Source organism: Athene cunicularia (assembly GCF_003259725.1).
Source record: "Athene cunicularia isolate RWA chromosome 2 unlocalized genomic scaffold, athCun1 chr2_part1, whole genome shotgun sequence".
Classification (NCBI taxonomy): Eukaryota; Metazoa; Chordata; class Aves; order Strigiformes; family Strigidae; genus Athene; species Athene cunicularia.
The window spans coordinates 100,463,538-100,481,132 of NW_020799095.1; the positions used below are offsets into that span (position 1 = coordinate 100,463,538).

The 17,595-nt window shown below is 41.5% G+C and overlaps 1 protein-coding gene across 22 annotated transcripts in view; it reads left to right on the plus strand.

Moving 5' to 3' along the window:
* EPB41L3 (erythrocyte membrane protein band 4.1 like 3) overlaps positions 1-17,595 on the plus strand; it is a 97,553-nt gene that overhangs the window by 39,467 nt on the left and 40,491 nt on the right. For all 22 annotated transcript variants that reach the window (XM_026843745.1, XM_026843744.1, XM_026843748.1 and 19 more), the window contains exon 4: positions 15,135-15,239. In XM_026843745.1, the coding sequence (XP_026699546.1) occupies positions 15,135-15,239 (105 nt within the window). The remainder of the gene's footprint in view (positions 1-15,134; positions 15,240-17,595) is intronic.

Genomic DNA, 17,595 nt, shown 5'->3' on the forward strand with positions numbered 1-17,595 from the left:
ACTGTGCTGAATCTATCCTGACCCAGAAAGTCTTTCATGCAGGAACGCATTGCAAGCCAAAGCCAGGTTAAGTAGGTGACCCAACCTGTTCATTCAACCTTCTCCAAAACCATAAGCCAGGAGCATTACATCTGTACCCCCACTGCTGCTTTTGTCTGGGAGCCTACAGATGGTAGTGGCAGGCTTATTTAAGTGGAGGGTTTCCTTTCAATGGTGGGATGGCCACCTGATGGTGCTTCGCCTGTCCAGAGACATGTGTTCACTTTTGGAGCAGAATTATTTGCTGTACACTGACTTTGTCCCAGATACTCTGTCAAAGAAAACCATCCTCGGGGTGGTTATGTGGTTCTCCCGTGTCATGAGATGCTGGAGGTTTCTAAAGGGTGCTCAGTCACAGGAGTCAACACAGTCTGCTCAGAGGGGTGCTGAGCGGTGATTTCCACCTAGATGTCCACCCCTGCTGGAAGTGGTTCTCCTCAGGCTCATGACTACACTCTCCCAGACAGCATCAGGATCAGGAATGCTTTTTGTTAGAAGCAGCCAAGTCCACGGCTGGGGCCAAACCTGGCAACGAGGATGCTGAAGACTTCTCTGTTGAGCAGACTAGACCAATACTTTACATCTGCTGGCTTGAAGAACCAAAGTTAAAGCAAGATCCAAGACTGCAAAATTATTTCGGATAACCATAGAAAAGACAGTCAATGCACTATTTCAGGTTTTTCCTAAGATACAAGAAAACAAGCAGAAATAACTTATTTCTGGGTTCTTCCCACTTTAAGGAGATGTTTTCAAGTGCTGTAATATAATGACATGATTTCTAGGTTTTATTTCCCTCCTCTTCCCTTTCTGCCCCATCTCAATTTTCTGTTATCTAGACAGCTACATTTTAATTAAAAGATGCAAGTGGAACCAGCTGTCATCCTCTCTCTTACACATAACCTAATTTGAAGTGTCTTCCTAAAACAGGTAGGAATTCGCCTTCATTATTTCGGCTCCAAACATATACATGTTATTAATCACAAAGTGAGATCAGAAAGCTATAACATAATCTGTCTAAATAAATGGTAAAACAATTAGATTTCATTTTCAAAGGCTCAGCTGTCTAAGCCCATTGGTAATTTATACTCTTCCTTCATTCCTGGGCAGCTCAGACTTTCTTATCGTGCAGGACACTAGTAAATGAAAACAAATATTCCTATGGCAGCCCGTCTGTGGCATCTCTGCAGCCCTACATCAAACAGAGTGAGTTACTATAGGATTTAGGCCGTAGAGCACGCAGAAAGCCAGTGTCTCAGAAAGCATTACTGATATCACCTTGTTTTGGTGGGTGGGAGTCAGCTGAGGTAGGAAGAGATTGGTAAAAATATACTATTGGTTGGGGGGGGTTTTCACCCAGTTTTCTCAGTCAAGCTGCCGTTGGGACCTGGGCAGTAGCTGGGTGTCCCATGCTGTAGCCACTGCTACGCCTTCATGATGAACCTTCGGTGACTCCCTGATGGAGACCCCATTTTCTTAGTAGTGGATTTCCCCGCATCCTCAGGTGACTTAAGAGGAGCATGCTTGAGTTGCAATGGTGATAATGGTTTATTTCCATATATTCCAAACCGGAGTTTAGAACATGGACAGAGACAGATGAGTGGACAAATCGCTTTCTACCTTGCACAAGTATGTGCTGAAACTCCTTTTTGGAGACAAAATAGGCATGGGGTATTGTGTCTTCCACAAATTCTTCTTTTTCCTGTAGAAAAGTGAGAGTAAATGGATGCTTCCTTAAAAAATAAGGTGTTAAAGATGGTCATAGGAAAGCTGTCGAAGAGTCAACAACAAGCAGACATTTCTGCTCTCCCACCACTGCCAGAAATGAAAGAGAGAAGTGGCTGACTTCAGTGCTGCATGTATTTCTTTTCTGGCTTGCAAAAATACCTCTGGAGGAAAAACCCTTCCGTGTTTCTGTATGGGAGTGGGGAAATGTGTAGCCCTGGTGTCCCCCTCCCCACACAGCATCCGAACTAACCCTTCCCCGGAGCCGTCTGAGCCCAGACATGCATGCAGCTTTTGCACAGGAGTTTAATAACATTGAATTTCTCATCCGTTTTGAGGTAGGTTTTAAGGTCAGGAAGGAAACCTCTGTAATAAGATGCACTCTGCTTTCTGAAGGATACAGTTTCAGTTACCCCCTGCACATTGTAATTGTTTAATGAATTCCACACGGTCTTGTGAAAGTGGCTTTACATGTGAAACTGATTACTGAATGCAAGAGGGAATTTTTTTAATAAGTCTTTTCCTTTTGACCTATTCATTGCTTACATTTCAGTTAATTTAATATGAAGAGCTTTGTTTTAGGTTTTTGTTCGTTCCCCGGGATGTGTTTCAGTAAATGTGACTGGGTTGAGATGCAGCATCATTGTTACATAGATGCGGGAGAGCTGAGCACGCACAGGACCAATGTGATCAAGCAGTGCCCATTTATTACAACTAAGAAAGCCCTTTTATAATGTTCTCCCGTACACGTGAGTAACATGCAGTACAAGTCCTCAAGACTGGACAGTTAACTTAGCCCGCGCTTTAAACCTTCTTATGATTGGATAAAAAGTGCCACATCAGCCTTGCCAGGCTTTCTGCCTTGGGTAACTTCCTCTTCCATCTCAACCCCTTCTGGGGGTTCTTTGTCTCGTCGATATTCTCCCCCCTCATTCAGGGTCACATCCTTATCACATTCTTGCGTGGCTGAGGCTCTTATTGGTCTTGTTCTCATGCAGGATTGCTCACATGTCCATTCTCTTGCGGAAAGCCCTCTAGAATCCCAACATACAGAATGTTTTCTGTCCCCAGACCTGCTAATTAGGGATGACTTAAATTAGCCAGGGGATTCAGTTAAGATCCTACGTGTTACCTACGTGTTACCTGACACGTGTCAGTAGGAGTCTGAGTATTACCTGAATATGTTCCAGCTGAATAGAGTTAATATATAGCTCTTATGTTTTGCTTTTTCCAAATACTGTAGGCATATTTTTATGAGTTAAAATATTTGTCAATTCAAGAAGCATAATGGTCTGGAAAACGATATTGGTGTTGTCAAGCTCATAATAATCAACTGTGAGGCTGAGCAGAAAAGGGTTTTTTTGCTTCACTTTAGTAATTGAAACAAAAAATAAAAATGTTTGGGCTCCCTTTTGGTGGTTATGGTGGTGATGATGATGATGATTACTATTTCACTGAAGCTAAAGTAATCTAAATCAAAAAAAAGTCACGTCAGGTTGAGCTGAGCCTTTTTGGAAATGTCACAAGTCAGAGGGAGGATGCTGGTGTGGCACTTGTGGGGCTGCAGCATTTCCTCCTTGCTGGAAGAGGCTTAGCTCCCCTGCAGCTCCTCGTGGCTGGGAACATCTGGGCTGTGTGGTATTCAGGAAAAAAGTCTCTTATAACCTTCGCAGGAAAACACACCTAAACAATTAGACAGCTGAGGTGAGGTCTCTTGTATTTCCTCCAGTTAATATGCAAGTATTTACAGAGACTGAAGGAGAACCAAGAATTAAAACCAAGTCACTCCCTCAGACATCGTACCAAGTAAACAGCAGGTTGGGCTTTAAATTCCACCTTTTGACACAGCAGAGGACATGGTCACAATCAAAATAAATGCCAAAAGTTTAAAATAACAAAGAATTAAAATGTATGTGTGTCCTCTCCACATCTATTTTCTGCATCTAGTCCTCTTATCTCTTGCCTTTCATTAATAGTTTTTGAATATGATTTGGGCAGTTGAGATGATGGGTTTAGCAAACCAAAATCTTCGTTTTGATGCTTTGGAGGTGCCAGCCGTTTTTCATAATGGTGAAAACTATTGGGAGGGGTCAACCTACATAGACAAATAGTTTCAGCTGCCCTGAAACTACATTTTCTAGGGCATAAATGTTTAGCTGAAAACTTTGTAGTGAAATTCACCCACCTTTTACCTCAGACAGAGGTCTGTTGGCTCCAGGGGTCCTGTCCCTGTCACCATCCTTGCTGATGGCCTCCACCAGGGTGAGACTGTATCAAGCCCTTCATGTCTGTTATCTCCAGGCTCATCTCCCAGCGTGATCCTCACCCCAGAGAGGCTACTGCTTCTTACTGGGGTGCCTGGTGTAGCCAGCACCCAACCTCTGCATGCATTGTTAAGCGCTACTGGAATATAAATCACAAACAGTAAATGAAGGGCCTTGCCTACCCTTTTCCCTTCCCCAAATGGATGCTCAGATTTTAGAGCCTCCTTCTATTTCTGGACAATGTGTCCATTCCCCTATCTGGTCCAGGACCATCCTTCCAGAGAAGCTGCGGATTTTCATGTCACTGCCCAGTCATGCTTCTGCCAAGCCTCCCTGCATTTTCTCCTGTTTCCTACCTGTTTCTGTGTGGTTCAAGTGCCTGTTACCTGCTCCAACTCCCAACTGAACCATCTGAATTCATCTTCAACGCTGTTGCTAGTTGCTCCCATTTTGTAGCTGAGGTCCCCGTGTTAACACTTAGAGTTGCTGTTTCCAGACCAAAACTAAGTAAAAGTTCACTTTATTATCATCCCCTAAAGATATTAGTTCTCATATAAAATCCAAACACCTCATATAAGTGATGTTTTTCCAGCTGGGCTCCATGCAGTGTTCTCTGGGCTGCTTTTATGTTTTCTTATCCCTGTCTGTTGATACAGTGAACAAAATATCAGAGATGGGACTGAGTAGTGAGGAAATACCTGCTTGCAAAACAAAGCTTTGATAAGCAGCGAGGTTTGTCTCTTATAGTTTATCTTGCTCTGGCAGAAATGGTTTTGATCTGAAGTGGATAAAGCTTGAACGTAGCTTGAGAACAGGCTATGTTATTTTTCTTAACAAACCCAGTGTTGATGGTGTAATACTGTCTAAGGTACCCCAGATCTAAAAGCCTGATCATCATGCTGCCTCTCCTGCCTCAAGAGCATCTTTCTGTGCTATGGTTTCTGTGCGATTTATTTTTTTCACTCCAGCCTGCCAATGTAGGTCAGGGAGAGCTCTGTGGCTTTTAAATTCATATGGCAAGATTACTCTGTAAATCGGACTGTGTTGACAGTAGAACTTTTTTCAGCTGAACATAAAGAAAATGTTTATGGTTGATTTTTGCTGATATATGCCAGTAACTATTTATGTTTCAGGTAGCGGTTGGTTCCCCCTGCTGTGTCAGTGCTAGGCCTGTGCATAACTAGCAGTTATACAGGAGAGATGAGTGTTTGCTGAGCTCATCCAAGTATAGGTAGAATAAGAAAAATATTTATATTTATAACCCTCACTGGAAATCTTCAACTGCTGCATTGAATCCCAAGAGGCCTGCTTGAGTTACCGCAGAGCGTCTTGCAGGAGGCGGTAGGGCAATCAGGAGGCATTAAGCCAATGGATCAACTGCACATGTAGTTAAAATCCAAGTCCAAACAATCTGTGTTCTCAAGAAAGCTGAGAAAGGGGGCTACTTTCTCTGTTGAAAAGCCTCAGAAAATCATGGAATACGGTTTATTATTTTATGTGAGGATTTAGCAAACGTGTGCGACTAATCGATGTGCTCAGAATTGAACTGCTGTTTGAGAAACAGTATCCACTGTTTTTTTCTTTTATTGAAGAGTAGTGCTTGTAAGCTGTTACCAGATCTCAGTTTTTACAGTGTGAATTCTGTTGATGCACTTGGGATGCCCAAGCATTTGATAACTGTCACGTGTGACAGGTATTTCTGTAGCCCTTTTTCACACGCATTCACGGCTGTTATGCTTCCACATATAAAGACGTGCTCCAGAGTATCTATTATTTCTCACGTGCCCGCTTTTGCCGATTTGCATTGCCACGAACAAAGTGTACACTTTTTTCCTAAGCATGCAAACTGTGTAGCACACACGTCAGTATACTTAGTGTGATGCCAGCGCTGGTGTGATCTCTACTGCTGATGCAGAAAGCAAAAACCCTAATTTGGTTTGATGCCAGAATCAGGACTAGGTCACCAATCTTCTTACTGGGATTTTACAGCCCCCTGGGGTTTTTTTTTAGATTAGTGCTGGCTTTTCAGGATTGCAAGCTCAAACGGCATTAAAGAAGGTTGCCCCTGATAAAAACTATGTCATGTTATACAATGTCATTGACACTTGCTGCAGGTATGTAATACGTATTTATCTAAATAGTTGTATTACATCCTTGGGAGATAGGTGTCAGAAAGGTTATTTTCAGAAATGGTAATACATTTTAATATGCTTTATTACAATAAATATCAATAAGCTGATAAATTGTAGTACTACTATGATGGGGAAAAAAAGAAAATGATCAGTTGTCAGTATATGTTAAAACACCTTATAGTCTACTGTAAGTTTTCTTATGTTTATTCATATGTCCAGAGCAGTATGGGATAGAGTTCTAAATCAAAAAGCAGAGATAGGCAAAATACTATTGCAGGTTTTATTTCAAACTATTAGAACATATTAGTCCCCTACTGGGATGTATATGCAGGTTAACCCATTAAAAAGTTAATAAAGAAATAGAATGTTTGGAGAGCTTGTATTAGCGATAAGCTTTCAGAAAAGGCATTTTCTTATATGAAATATATTCACATTGGAACAAAAAAGTCTTTTTAACACAGCTTTTATTCAGATAATTCTTTCTGAAATTGCCTAGTTCTTAGTTCTCCCCGCATTTGGATAAATTGTTTATTCAGTAGATTGTATTTGGAATTGTGACCTGGGACATCTCCAAATACAGTTTACCACTGAAGTATGTAAAAGATTAAATGGTTACTTTCATTTGAGAACCAAAAAATGAATAAAATTAATGTGTTTTGGTTTGAACCTTTTGTTTTCGTTGCCTTTATCTTTTTTGACACCTGAAAGTCTGACGGAAAAATCTTGTTCAGTATCTCCTACAAATGCTGGCGAACTGCTTATAGACTAGATGAGAGTATCATGTCCATCCAAGGGGTACATGTGTCCTAATAAATGGTTGTGTGTAATATTCTGCATATGTCAAACCCAAGATTTTTCCCTAAGAAACATAAAATAGTTGGAGTAAAAAGACAATATGAGTTAATTTCTTTTACCTTTAAACTTTTTTCTGTTTGTCTGTGGGAGAGGGAAGTAGGGTATTTGCTGTTTTTTTTTGTCATTCTGTATATCTTACTGGTGTCTTTGGTGTACAATGTTGTGCTGATAACTTGAGCAAAGTTTTTTTCCATAGCAGAAGTTACTTCCTTCAAAATGTTTTATGTAATGCCTGGAACATCACTCTCAACACACTGAACTTTCAGATGAACTAAATGTTGATATTTCTGGAACTGCCAGTGCCATTTTCAGCAAGCACAGCAGGGGATGCAGGGCGCCTAAATTCCAGTGGTTAAGTCGTGTTATGCTTTTAAAAGTTCTCATCCTGCAAGTTATATGTCGCCTGTAAGATATACTTCAGTAAACCAGAGGAAAACTTGCTGATTTTCTGTCAATTAACACTCCAGGAAAGATTCTCCATCCTATTCTTCTTCCTGGATGCTCCCCATGTAGCTTCCTGCTGAGGACTTCAGTTGAGAAATGATAGATTTAAAGAAATTCAGGGTGTATTTTGTCTTCTGTCACCTTTCTCCTTCATCTTCTTATCCCCATGTGGAGAAACTATGCAGAAGTATAAACAGCACAAAAGCAAATCCTTTGAAAATGCAAATTGCAGATGTGTAGAAGTGAAATGAAGTTAGACTTCTTAGGAATGACTTCTTCTGTTTATGTTCCTTGGGAAAAATAAACCTTCTGCAATTTTTTTCATCTTCCAATCAAAATTTGTTTAAAAAAACCATATTCTCCCTACTTGGAAATTTTCTGGTCTGAAGTGCTGTGATTAGCTTCTAGAATTTCTCAGTTCAGCCCTTCATATCTTGACCAGCTCAAACTCTTTCAGGAAAAACATGGGAAATGTCGTAGTATGTAGATTTTTATTTCATTCACAGGTAAAAATGCACTTCTTACCAGAGTAACTGTATGAGTTTAGAACCTCTAATTGACTCTCCGTAGACAGAAAAGTGTTATAATGTGGTCACCAGCTCCTCTGAATTTGGAACTGCATTCAGAATGGAACATTCACTTATAAAATTGCATACATTTGTGTACGCACATATTATGTGCATTAAATTATGCACATATTTGCCTATGCATATTAAATTTTGACATACATGTGATGCTTAGATCCCTCCCCCAGAAATGGGGTTCCCAGTACAAAAGTCATCTTCGAAGCTTGCATATAGTTGATCACTTTAGCTTGCAAGTAATGACTGTGCAAGTAATGTTTTTCTGGGATTGGGCATATTTTTGTGCAAATTGGGTAATTCACAAGGAAAGAATGAGAAAGCGTGTTCTGAGGAGGCTGGAATTCAGCAACTCAGAGACTCAGCTGGGGGAATTTGGAAAGAGAGTGCTCACTGTGTCCTGACAACCAGTTAATTATTTACAGTTGTCTGTGTTGGAAGAATAATTGCAGAAGCTGCAATGTGGGGATGGAGGACCTTCCCCTTGTGTATGCTAGTTATTTGTTGCCATATACATTTTAACCTTTATGGGTGTTTTCCTTGCATTTGTGCAGAGGAGACAACCAACAGCGTTGACCAAAATTGCGTTTTGCAAGTTATTTAAATCAAAACAGTAAAATGAAATAAAATCACTGGTCTGGACACAATAGGAATATTTTTCATTATGCACATTGTAAATGAAAAAATCAGCTAATAATTTCCCCCCAAGAAGGAATGAGGGAAAAGGAAGAGGTTAGTATGGCCACATGCCAAAATACATTACAGCATGCAAGGCTAGGGCCAGCCCACACGTTCATACAGTGCATTGTTAGGATCCGTTGGAAAGTGCAAATGCTAGTTAGGAATGCAAACCAGATAACCTCAACATCACTTAAAGTCCAATTATTCTTACCGGCATTTCGTGATACTAATCTGTTTGTCCTTCTTCCAGCGGTCGTGCCCAACGAGAGTTATTACAGTAATTGTACAGAGTTTAACGCCAGGCTAGTGCTAGTGTGGCGTTGCTTTCGGGCAGCTTGACAGCTTTTCTGAGAAAAGCGGCAGTGTCGTGTTTGCATATATATTCGTGCAGAAAGATATGTGCTAACGCTTTCCATGTAAAATCCAGATCCACAGCTGGGATACTTGTCCATCTTGCTGTGCTCCTTGACTGAACAGAGAGGTGAAGTTTCAGTTCATTGGGGTGCCCTGACCTTGCAGTTACTGTGCTGTGGAGATGATGGTTATTGGTGGCAAAAATGAATCCCGTTACAGCTGTTTGGCTGTGGGACCCTGTCTCTCTTTAGCTTTTCCCTTGCCTGTAAAATTCAGACTGAATGTGATCTCTTGTAATTGCTTTCAGATAGGAGGGGCATACCTGCATGCTGCAGACAGCCCTTGCTCAGCATTTTGCATCCACATGAGGCTGCAGCATCAGATGCAAAAATAGAACTGCTCCAAATTGCTACGCTTTAGAGGTTGCAGTAGCTTTCATTTCTAGGAAGCTGAGAGGGCTGTTTGCTGCTCATGCTAGTTTTCTGATAGAGAGAGGAAGGTAGTCTGCTCATGAGTAAAAATAGACTATGAGAGTAGACGAACACTTTAATCAGGTACAGGATGATTAACCCCTTAGCACCTGCAGAGGTGCACAGGGAGCCTAGTATCACAGCTGTGGTGGTTGGAAGGGCAGGGGTGGTCCTTCATTTGAGCGGGGCGATGGCTGGCACTGGGTCAGCCTGGCCAATGCCTTGAAACCCTCTGAGAACAGAGGCTCCTTGGCCTTGCTGAGATACCGGTCCCAGTGCAGCATTGCCTTCCAGGGAGAAGTCTGTCAGACAGAGGGTTGGTTTTGGTCTGGAATAAGCCTGAGTGGTGACAGGTCCTTAGTACGGGCATCTCTCTGCTGGAATAAAGCTAGAGAAGACATCTGATCCGGTAGGGTGGAGGTTACGCAGCAAGCAAAGGTGTGTTGTTCAAGGTGAGGGTGCATCAGAAGAGAGGCTCAGGCTGCATTACCAAAGTGGGTGCCAAAATGCCCTGCAGGAAGATTGCAAATGTCACGTTTCAGGGGCAGGACAGGATTGCCAAATCGGGAGCCACAGCAGCTTGAAGGAGACGTTTCTGAGAGATGGTGCCTCTTGCTGTGAGACAGCCAAGCCTATACTCTTGCAGATAAGCAAAATTTGTGTCTCAGAGATGGCAGTTCTGGATCCTCATAAATTTTGTTCTGGCTCATCTGTCTTCCAGTCTGGGAAGCACCATCCAGCACGTAATATTTTAAATATCTCGCTAAATAGCAAAGAGGGTTGCTGGGATCTTACTAACATTTGCATGACAAGGAAGTTGTTGGTTGGTCGTTTCCCACGTAATTTTCCTCATTGCTTATCACAGTACAGTAACATACGGTTTTGGTAGCTTGATTGCTGCAATACAGAGTTTATGAGTAGGGTCCTGATGGACAAGGTGAACAAGAGTCAGCGATGTGCCCTGGTGGCACAGAAGGCAAGTGCCATCCTGGACGGTGTTGCCAGCAGATGAAAGGAGGTCATCCTTCCCCACTGCTCAGCTCCTGGAGTGCTGGGTCCAGTTTTGGTGTCCCTGGTACAAGGGAGACATGAACGTACTGGAATCCAACAAGGGGCCACGAAGATGATGAAGGGCCTGGAACATCTCTTGTATGAGGAAAGGCTGAGAGCTGGAACTGTTCAACCCGGAAAAGAGAAGACTTAGGGGGATCTTATCAATGTGTATCAATGTATGATAGGAGGGTTAAACAAGACAGAGCCAGGCTGTGGTCACTGATATCCATTTGCCAGAACAAAGAGGCAAGGGATGCAAAGTGAAATACAGGAATTTCCATTTAAACAGAATTAAAAACCATTTTTACTATGAGGGTGGTCAGACACTGGCAGAGGTTGCCCACACAGGCTGTGGAGTCTCCATCCTTGGAGATACTCAAAACTCAAGTGGACATGATCCTGAGCTACCCGCTCTAGGTGGTCCTGCTTGAGCAGGGGTAGGTGGACTAGGCAGTCTCCAAAGGTGCCTGCCAGCCTCAATCAGTCTCTGATTCTGTGATTATATTAATGCGCAATACATATTTTGTAGCTGAAGTGATAATGTATCTATAACAAAGGATTGCATTTTTTCACTTTAATAATATTCATTTTTCATAAGTACTTTGCAGCTTAAGGGCTTAATCATAATAAAAGAAAACTTTCTAATTATTTTTCTGATTGAGAAGTACCAGACTTTGTACCCAAATGTTAGCCAATGAGAATAATTGACTTGTTATTTAGGCAGAGCTAAGATAGAAGTACTTGCTTTTGAGCACCTCACTGTCAGTGATGTATTAAGGGTTATCTTGGTCTGGTGATCCTGTAAGGGGAGGAGAGTGTGATGGAGGGATATGGGCTGAAGAAGCTGGCATGGAGAGATTTGAGCATGGACTGTTTCTGGAGAAGACAGTTAGGGGAGAGGTGAGCCTTTTGTGGCCTTGGACTCCTGAGGAGGGAGAAGTTCAGCTCCAAAACCAAGGAGAAGCTGGTGAGGAGAGAGGCTGCTTCTCCTCTTCCTTGCTTATGGGAATTGCTGGCGGGTGCAGGCTTGCCAAGTTTGCTGCTGCTGGCTCCTTTCACTGGGAGCTTGACCAGGAGGCTGTTTATTCCCATTGAAGCTTCGAGCAAGAGCCCTGGTCTTTATAGAGCTGCAGGGAGGAGGCTGTGAAAAGCGTAAAGTTTTTGCTCCCATGCTTTTGTACTTATTTATACCATTCAATCTATGTTTTGAATTCTTTGTGTTGTCTTGATTTCCCAAAGCTTAAGCAAAGTGTCCCTTTTTCCACATCTGCACATTTCGTTTCATCCCATTCATGCCTGAAAAATAGCTAAGAATATTTCTGGAGGAGACTCTTGCCATATTTACCTTTCAGAAAAAACTTAATTTACAGGGCCAGTACTTTGTAGCATGAAAACTGACATTTTTTGTAATTTTTTTTAATTCATGTTGTTTGGACTACTGAGAATTAATTGGCATTTTTGGCATTAAGTTGTGATCCACAGTAACCAGCAGACTGTCAGTCTTCCATCGCCTTAGAATTGTCACCCCAAAATGGTGGAAAGCAAAGGTTTAGGATGGTGTTGAGAAGCTGTAGGAATTTGTAACTTCACCTTTCTCTCCTCCTCCCATTCTCTCCCCGCCATAGCGGTGATACCCATGCCTTGTGTGGCATGCTTATTTGGGCACACAGTAAAATAAAAGCAATTAACAAGAGCATAGGAGGTCTGTTCAGTTGCTTTAATTATATGTTCCTAACTAAACCTCTTAATTTCCCATGGATTTATGGAGTAGCTTCCCCTGACTGTCTTTCTGTGCAATGATGTTTTAGAAGGAGAGTGTGCATGCTCATGCCACGTTGGTACAAAGCAACAATGCTGCATATACACAGGGGCACGAGGATTTCTTTTGGTCTTTGCATTAGGAGGCTCCTCTGCCAGACAGCCTCCACTCCCCAGATGATGGGAGCTCTCTAAATTCTTTTCTAATGGGTCAGCTCTGACCTGACAAGAGCCGCTCAGGGGCAGCAGTGAGGCTGCAAAGTGAAGCTTGTGTCTGGACACTGATGGGCATTTCTGTGGATGGTGTCAAGGAAAGTGGTCCTGGTAAAGCTTCTCCTCAACCATCACCAGTTCACACCCGGTGTCTGGTGAAGAGAGGAGAGAGGACCCCGACCAGGAAGGGCTGTCAGTTATACATGGTATTTCTGACGTCCTCTCACAGCACTGACTGGGTTTTCCCATATCCTGATGCAGCAGGAATCTTGTGGAAAGCAGCCAAGTGCAACTTGGGCATCTTCGTACAGGAGGAGGAGGATACATTTTGTCACAGACAAAAAAATGAGCCATGCAAATTATTACAGGCTTGACATACTTACTCTCACTTGACTGCAATGTATAGCCAGACAAGAATTCCTGAGTGTTGGGTTTTTTTGTTGGTTGGTTGGTTTTTATTTCAGCACAGCCTCACAGAACTGTGTCCTGCAGTTCCCTGTCAGAGCACTATACCTTGCAGCTGCTAGTTACTGTTTCTCAAAGCTGACATCTGTGTAGACAACATGGATCAGCCACATAAAACGGCTCTTGTGTTGGCCTTATCTGACTCTTAAGAGGACATTGAAGTGTCACAATTCAAACACATGTAAATGGTGCAATGGTGCAGACATAGTGTTTCTCAAAGCAGGTATCCTCTAGAGCTAACCTGCTTATTTCTCTCCATTTAGTACAACTGCCTGGTTTGTTATCAAGTAGAAAACCAAGTAATCTGGCAATATACATCATTGCTTGCTTATAGCAGAAATGTGACTATTTTGGCTTGAAGGCTTTGAGTTGGTTCTTTTCTGCACACCAGTAGTGAGATCTTTTTTATCCGCCTTATCCCCTCCATAGAGCATCAAGTATAAAACCACCAACCTCTTACTTTGTATTTCCAGGTTTGGGGCGTGAAGAATTAACTAAACATTTGTTTGACATTATAAAGGAGCTGGTGTATATTTATGTTTCCTACTACAGGGTGGAAAACATGTGACAAGCAGAACAAGGCCCTAGAGCTGTTTGCTCAAATGATGCTGGAAGATGCAGTAAATGAGATTACAGCAATACGCTTGCAATGCGCTTCTGTGCTTGTTTTTTTTTCTCAGCTAGAAAACACTTGTTAGACTCTATCAGCCACACTCTTCAGTTTCCTCATCGATAAAAACGTAGAGGATATTTCCCTACTTCCTTTCTAATATGCTATCAGAGCCCCAGTAGAAATACCAAATTTAACATAAATTAGGTTATGCCACACAACTCCCTCCATTATCTCTCGTAATGTTTTCACAGGGTGTTAGGCAGCAACCCTCAATTCTTTTATGTTGTGTTTTTTTTTTCCCTCTTGGCTTGCTTACCACTTCTAAAATAGTTTGAGGCCAGCGTTGGGCTCCATGGGTTTGTTGGCATAGCTGTGTCAGCTTGGATTGCGAAATATCCACCCCGCTGGCCAAGGCTGCTGGGCTGGCAGTGTGGTCCGGGTGAAGCTCTGTCAGTGGTGAAGCATAAATTCGGATGCAGCGTTCTCTCTCCTTTTTTTGTGTCAGCCTGCTGTGTTGCATTTGACGAAAGTAGTGTATTTCCAGTCTCCTTCAAGTCAAGTGTTTGCTACAGATAAAGGAAATGTGGCGCTGACATCAACTAAAATATGTATGCATGTGCTTGAAATAAAGTGGGGAGATTTCTTCCTTTAGCTGAGTAGCACTTGGGGAAGCAGTCAGTGATGAAACAGTGGCCCAAATAATTTTGAATTGTTTATCATAATTAACACACGTCAAAGTTGGCAGATGTAGGTTATAAAGAGGACATTTCTGTCTGCATTTTTATTTTTTTTTAGCTTTTTTTCTCAGTGTCACATATAAGGCTGAGAACTAGGTTGACCTGAATTTTTACTGTCCAATACAAGAGATACTATGAAGATTCTGCTAAGGTCTCTGGCTGTTGACAGTGAGAGATCTTCTCATTTAACGTGTTAGCAGTAAAGAAGGTTAGTGGGACACTAGAAAGCTGCTTTCTTACCCAGCTCATTCCCAGAGAGATACTAGGCTCCTGAGTGATTTCAGTAGATGGTGTTACTGGGTTTCCCTGTATATTAGGCGAAAAAGGATCTTGGAGTCAGTCCACATTGTTGCTGAAGCAATATCTCCACGTTTCTGTTTTTCCTCCAGTGGATCACCCCCCAGTCACACCTCTGATAGTCCTTGACCAGGAATTGTTGCTACTCCTGCACACAAAGAACACTCCAGTTTGCTGAGATACAACCTTGGCATATGTTTGAAGTTGCCATTTCTGAAAGGCAGAAGAGACCTTCTCACTGAAACTTGAAAAATGACATGTATTGACTTATTTTTAACTCTGCAATATTATGAAAAGCAGTTTTGACCCGTTCAGTAGATTCTTATGGAGCTTCAGGTCCATAGGTTTGAAAAAATGGATGAGTTGAATTAAATCGCTTTGGAGTTATTGATTAAAAAGAAAAGGCATTATTTTAATGCTTATAGATGATTTTTTTTTCCTGTTCATTTCCCACAGAAACGTTCGAGAGGCCAAGTGCTATTCGACAAAGTGTGTGAGCATCTGAACCTTTTGGAAAAAGACTACTTTGGGCTAACATACAGAGACACAGAAAACCAAAAGGTAACCCACAAAACTGCGGCTGGCCTTTGACATCTGAACATCAGAGCTCCCTGAGACACCCCCTAGACAGTTGCAAAAAGTCCAGAAGTTGTTTTTATCTTCCTTGCCAAGTTCCACAGACATAGCTTGAGCTATCTTTTTTTGTAACTCTACTTCTTGAGAGCATCCCTAGTGTTTCCTTGGCTTCCTTCTGTGCTGGCTATTTATGACATAGAAGTAGTTAATCATATAGCTGGTTCTCTTTCTAGTATGATTTATTTCATTACTGCCGTAGCTGAAAGTCAGATTTACATTCGTAGATACACTACTAAACATATAACACTAAAATATGGCTTAATAATACTGTGGTTGGGATACAGATAGCCAGGAGTTTATTGACTGCTCCTGAAAAACTGCTAAGATGAAGTAAGGCTTTAAGTCTTTACTTACTTTATCTTAGCATTATTGTTGATTTGGCTAAAGACATTAGCCTTCAGAAGCAGTTGGTAACGATAGTGAATCACATTCTGCTTGTCTGCATCTCAACATTAGTATTAAATAAGCTGCGTATTAACACTGTCCAAGATGATCTAATTTGCAGGTGAGATATAGATATTGTTTTGGACACATTATGAAGAGAACATCAAAGGATCATTTAAAATATGCTGTGTGATTTTGGCACTTTAAGATAAATATTTTGCAACAAACCAGTAACAAAACTTCTTAGCAATATGTGCAGTAGCCTAGCAGAGCTCACCAGGTGAAGTATTTGTTCTTTGCACGGCCTGAAGGGTCTTTCTTGATGGAACTGGAGCTGCTACTGCTTCTTTAGCCATTTATATCTTCTGAGAACAACAGTTGTATTTTCTGGACTTGCCTTTGTTTCGGTTAGATATGATACAAAAGAAATCAGTCTTTTTGTCTCTCTTTTCCCCTTTCTTTACAGATTTCTACATAGGAGGATTTTGCTTCTGATTCAGAAAATCACTTAAGCAGACACTTGGTCCATGCTAGTGCAAGATAACACTTTAGCATATGCTTAGTTTTGAGTTGCGGTAAAAGTTAGGCAGGTGTTTAAGTGTGTTTGCAGATAGGTGCTCTTTCCTGTACTGGAAAGAGAGGAATGTATTCATTATTAGCAGGTGGTTTAGAAGCACTAAACATTTATAGATCACCAGTTACTTTACAAAGCTAAACAGCTAAGAGAATAACTGCCTGTCACCACATATGTTGATCAATAACATGCATAGTTTTAATGTCAAAGTACTTAGCTATTCACCTCCACCCTCTGCCAGATAACTTTCAGCCAGACAATATATGTGCCCACATCACATCTCATCTTTGAAAATAGAAATCCTGATGGTTATTTAATTTCTTGGTGCACAGTGTGCTTTCATGCCAGGAATAGCTGGAGCTCTTCAGGCTCATGTTTTGCACCACAGACCAGGTTTGGACAGCTGCAAAGTGGTTGTTTTTGTTGGGGGGAGATTGTTGTGTTCTGCTGGTTTGATATTTCTTTGGTATTTTTTTTTCTCTGATACATTTGTTTATCTGTCTTTGGAGAAATTGGAACTTCCCTTGGAGAAGAGAACTTTTTGTTCTGGGCTATGTGACGCATTTTAAATAATAATTTATTCTATTATTAGATAATAATAATTCTAGATTAGATAATAATAATTCTAGATTAGATAATAATAATTCTAGATTAGATAATAATAATTCTATTAGAGGACAAGGCAGCAGTGGCACTAAGAGACCCCAAGCTGCTGCACACCTCTTCATCTGCTCCTTGGCAACCATGGAGTAGTAACACATTGCTGTGATAATTCCTCCACCTCCTTGGCAGAGGTTTTGTCTTGCATAGTCACTGGCCTCTGCACAATGTGGATGGTTCTGCCTCTGGTTTTTCTCCATGCTTCCTCTGCCCTGGGGAGCCCTTCATGCCCGTGCCAGGGAGCAAATGGGACAGTGCCCTACACCACGCCTGCTTATCCTCTAGAAAGGCTTTTCAGCCCTTCCAGGATTAGAGAAAAAAAACCTCAACCAACCAACCAATCAAAAACCTTCTTAACAAGCTTGCAGAAATTTAATTTTCCCAGAAGATACTCTGGAAAACCGTTTCTGTGGATCTATTTTACTAATTTCTTTGGCTTTGTTTTTTTTTTTTTTTTTAAATTCAAACCATTCAACCCGTTAATATCTGGGGAGGTTAATAAAAATCTGAATTCTACCTAGGGCCACATCTTAAAAGTTATCCCTGCCTACCTCAGCTCCAAGCAGAAAGGGCTGACAGACCTTTGTGTGTTCCATCTTTGACTCATAACACCATTTTTAAAAGAATGTTTATTGTGTTTTCTAATTCAAATTGAAAAAAGGA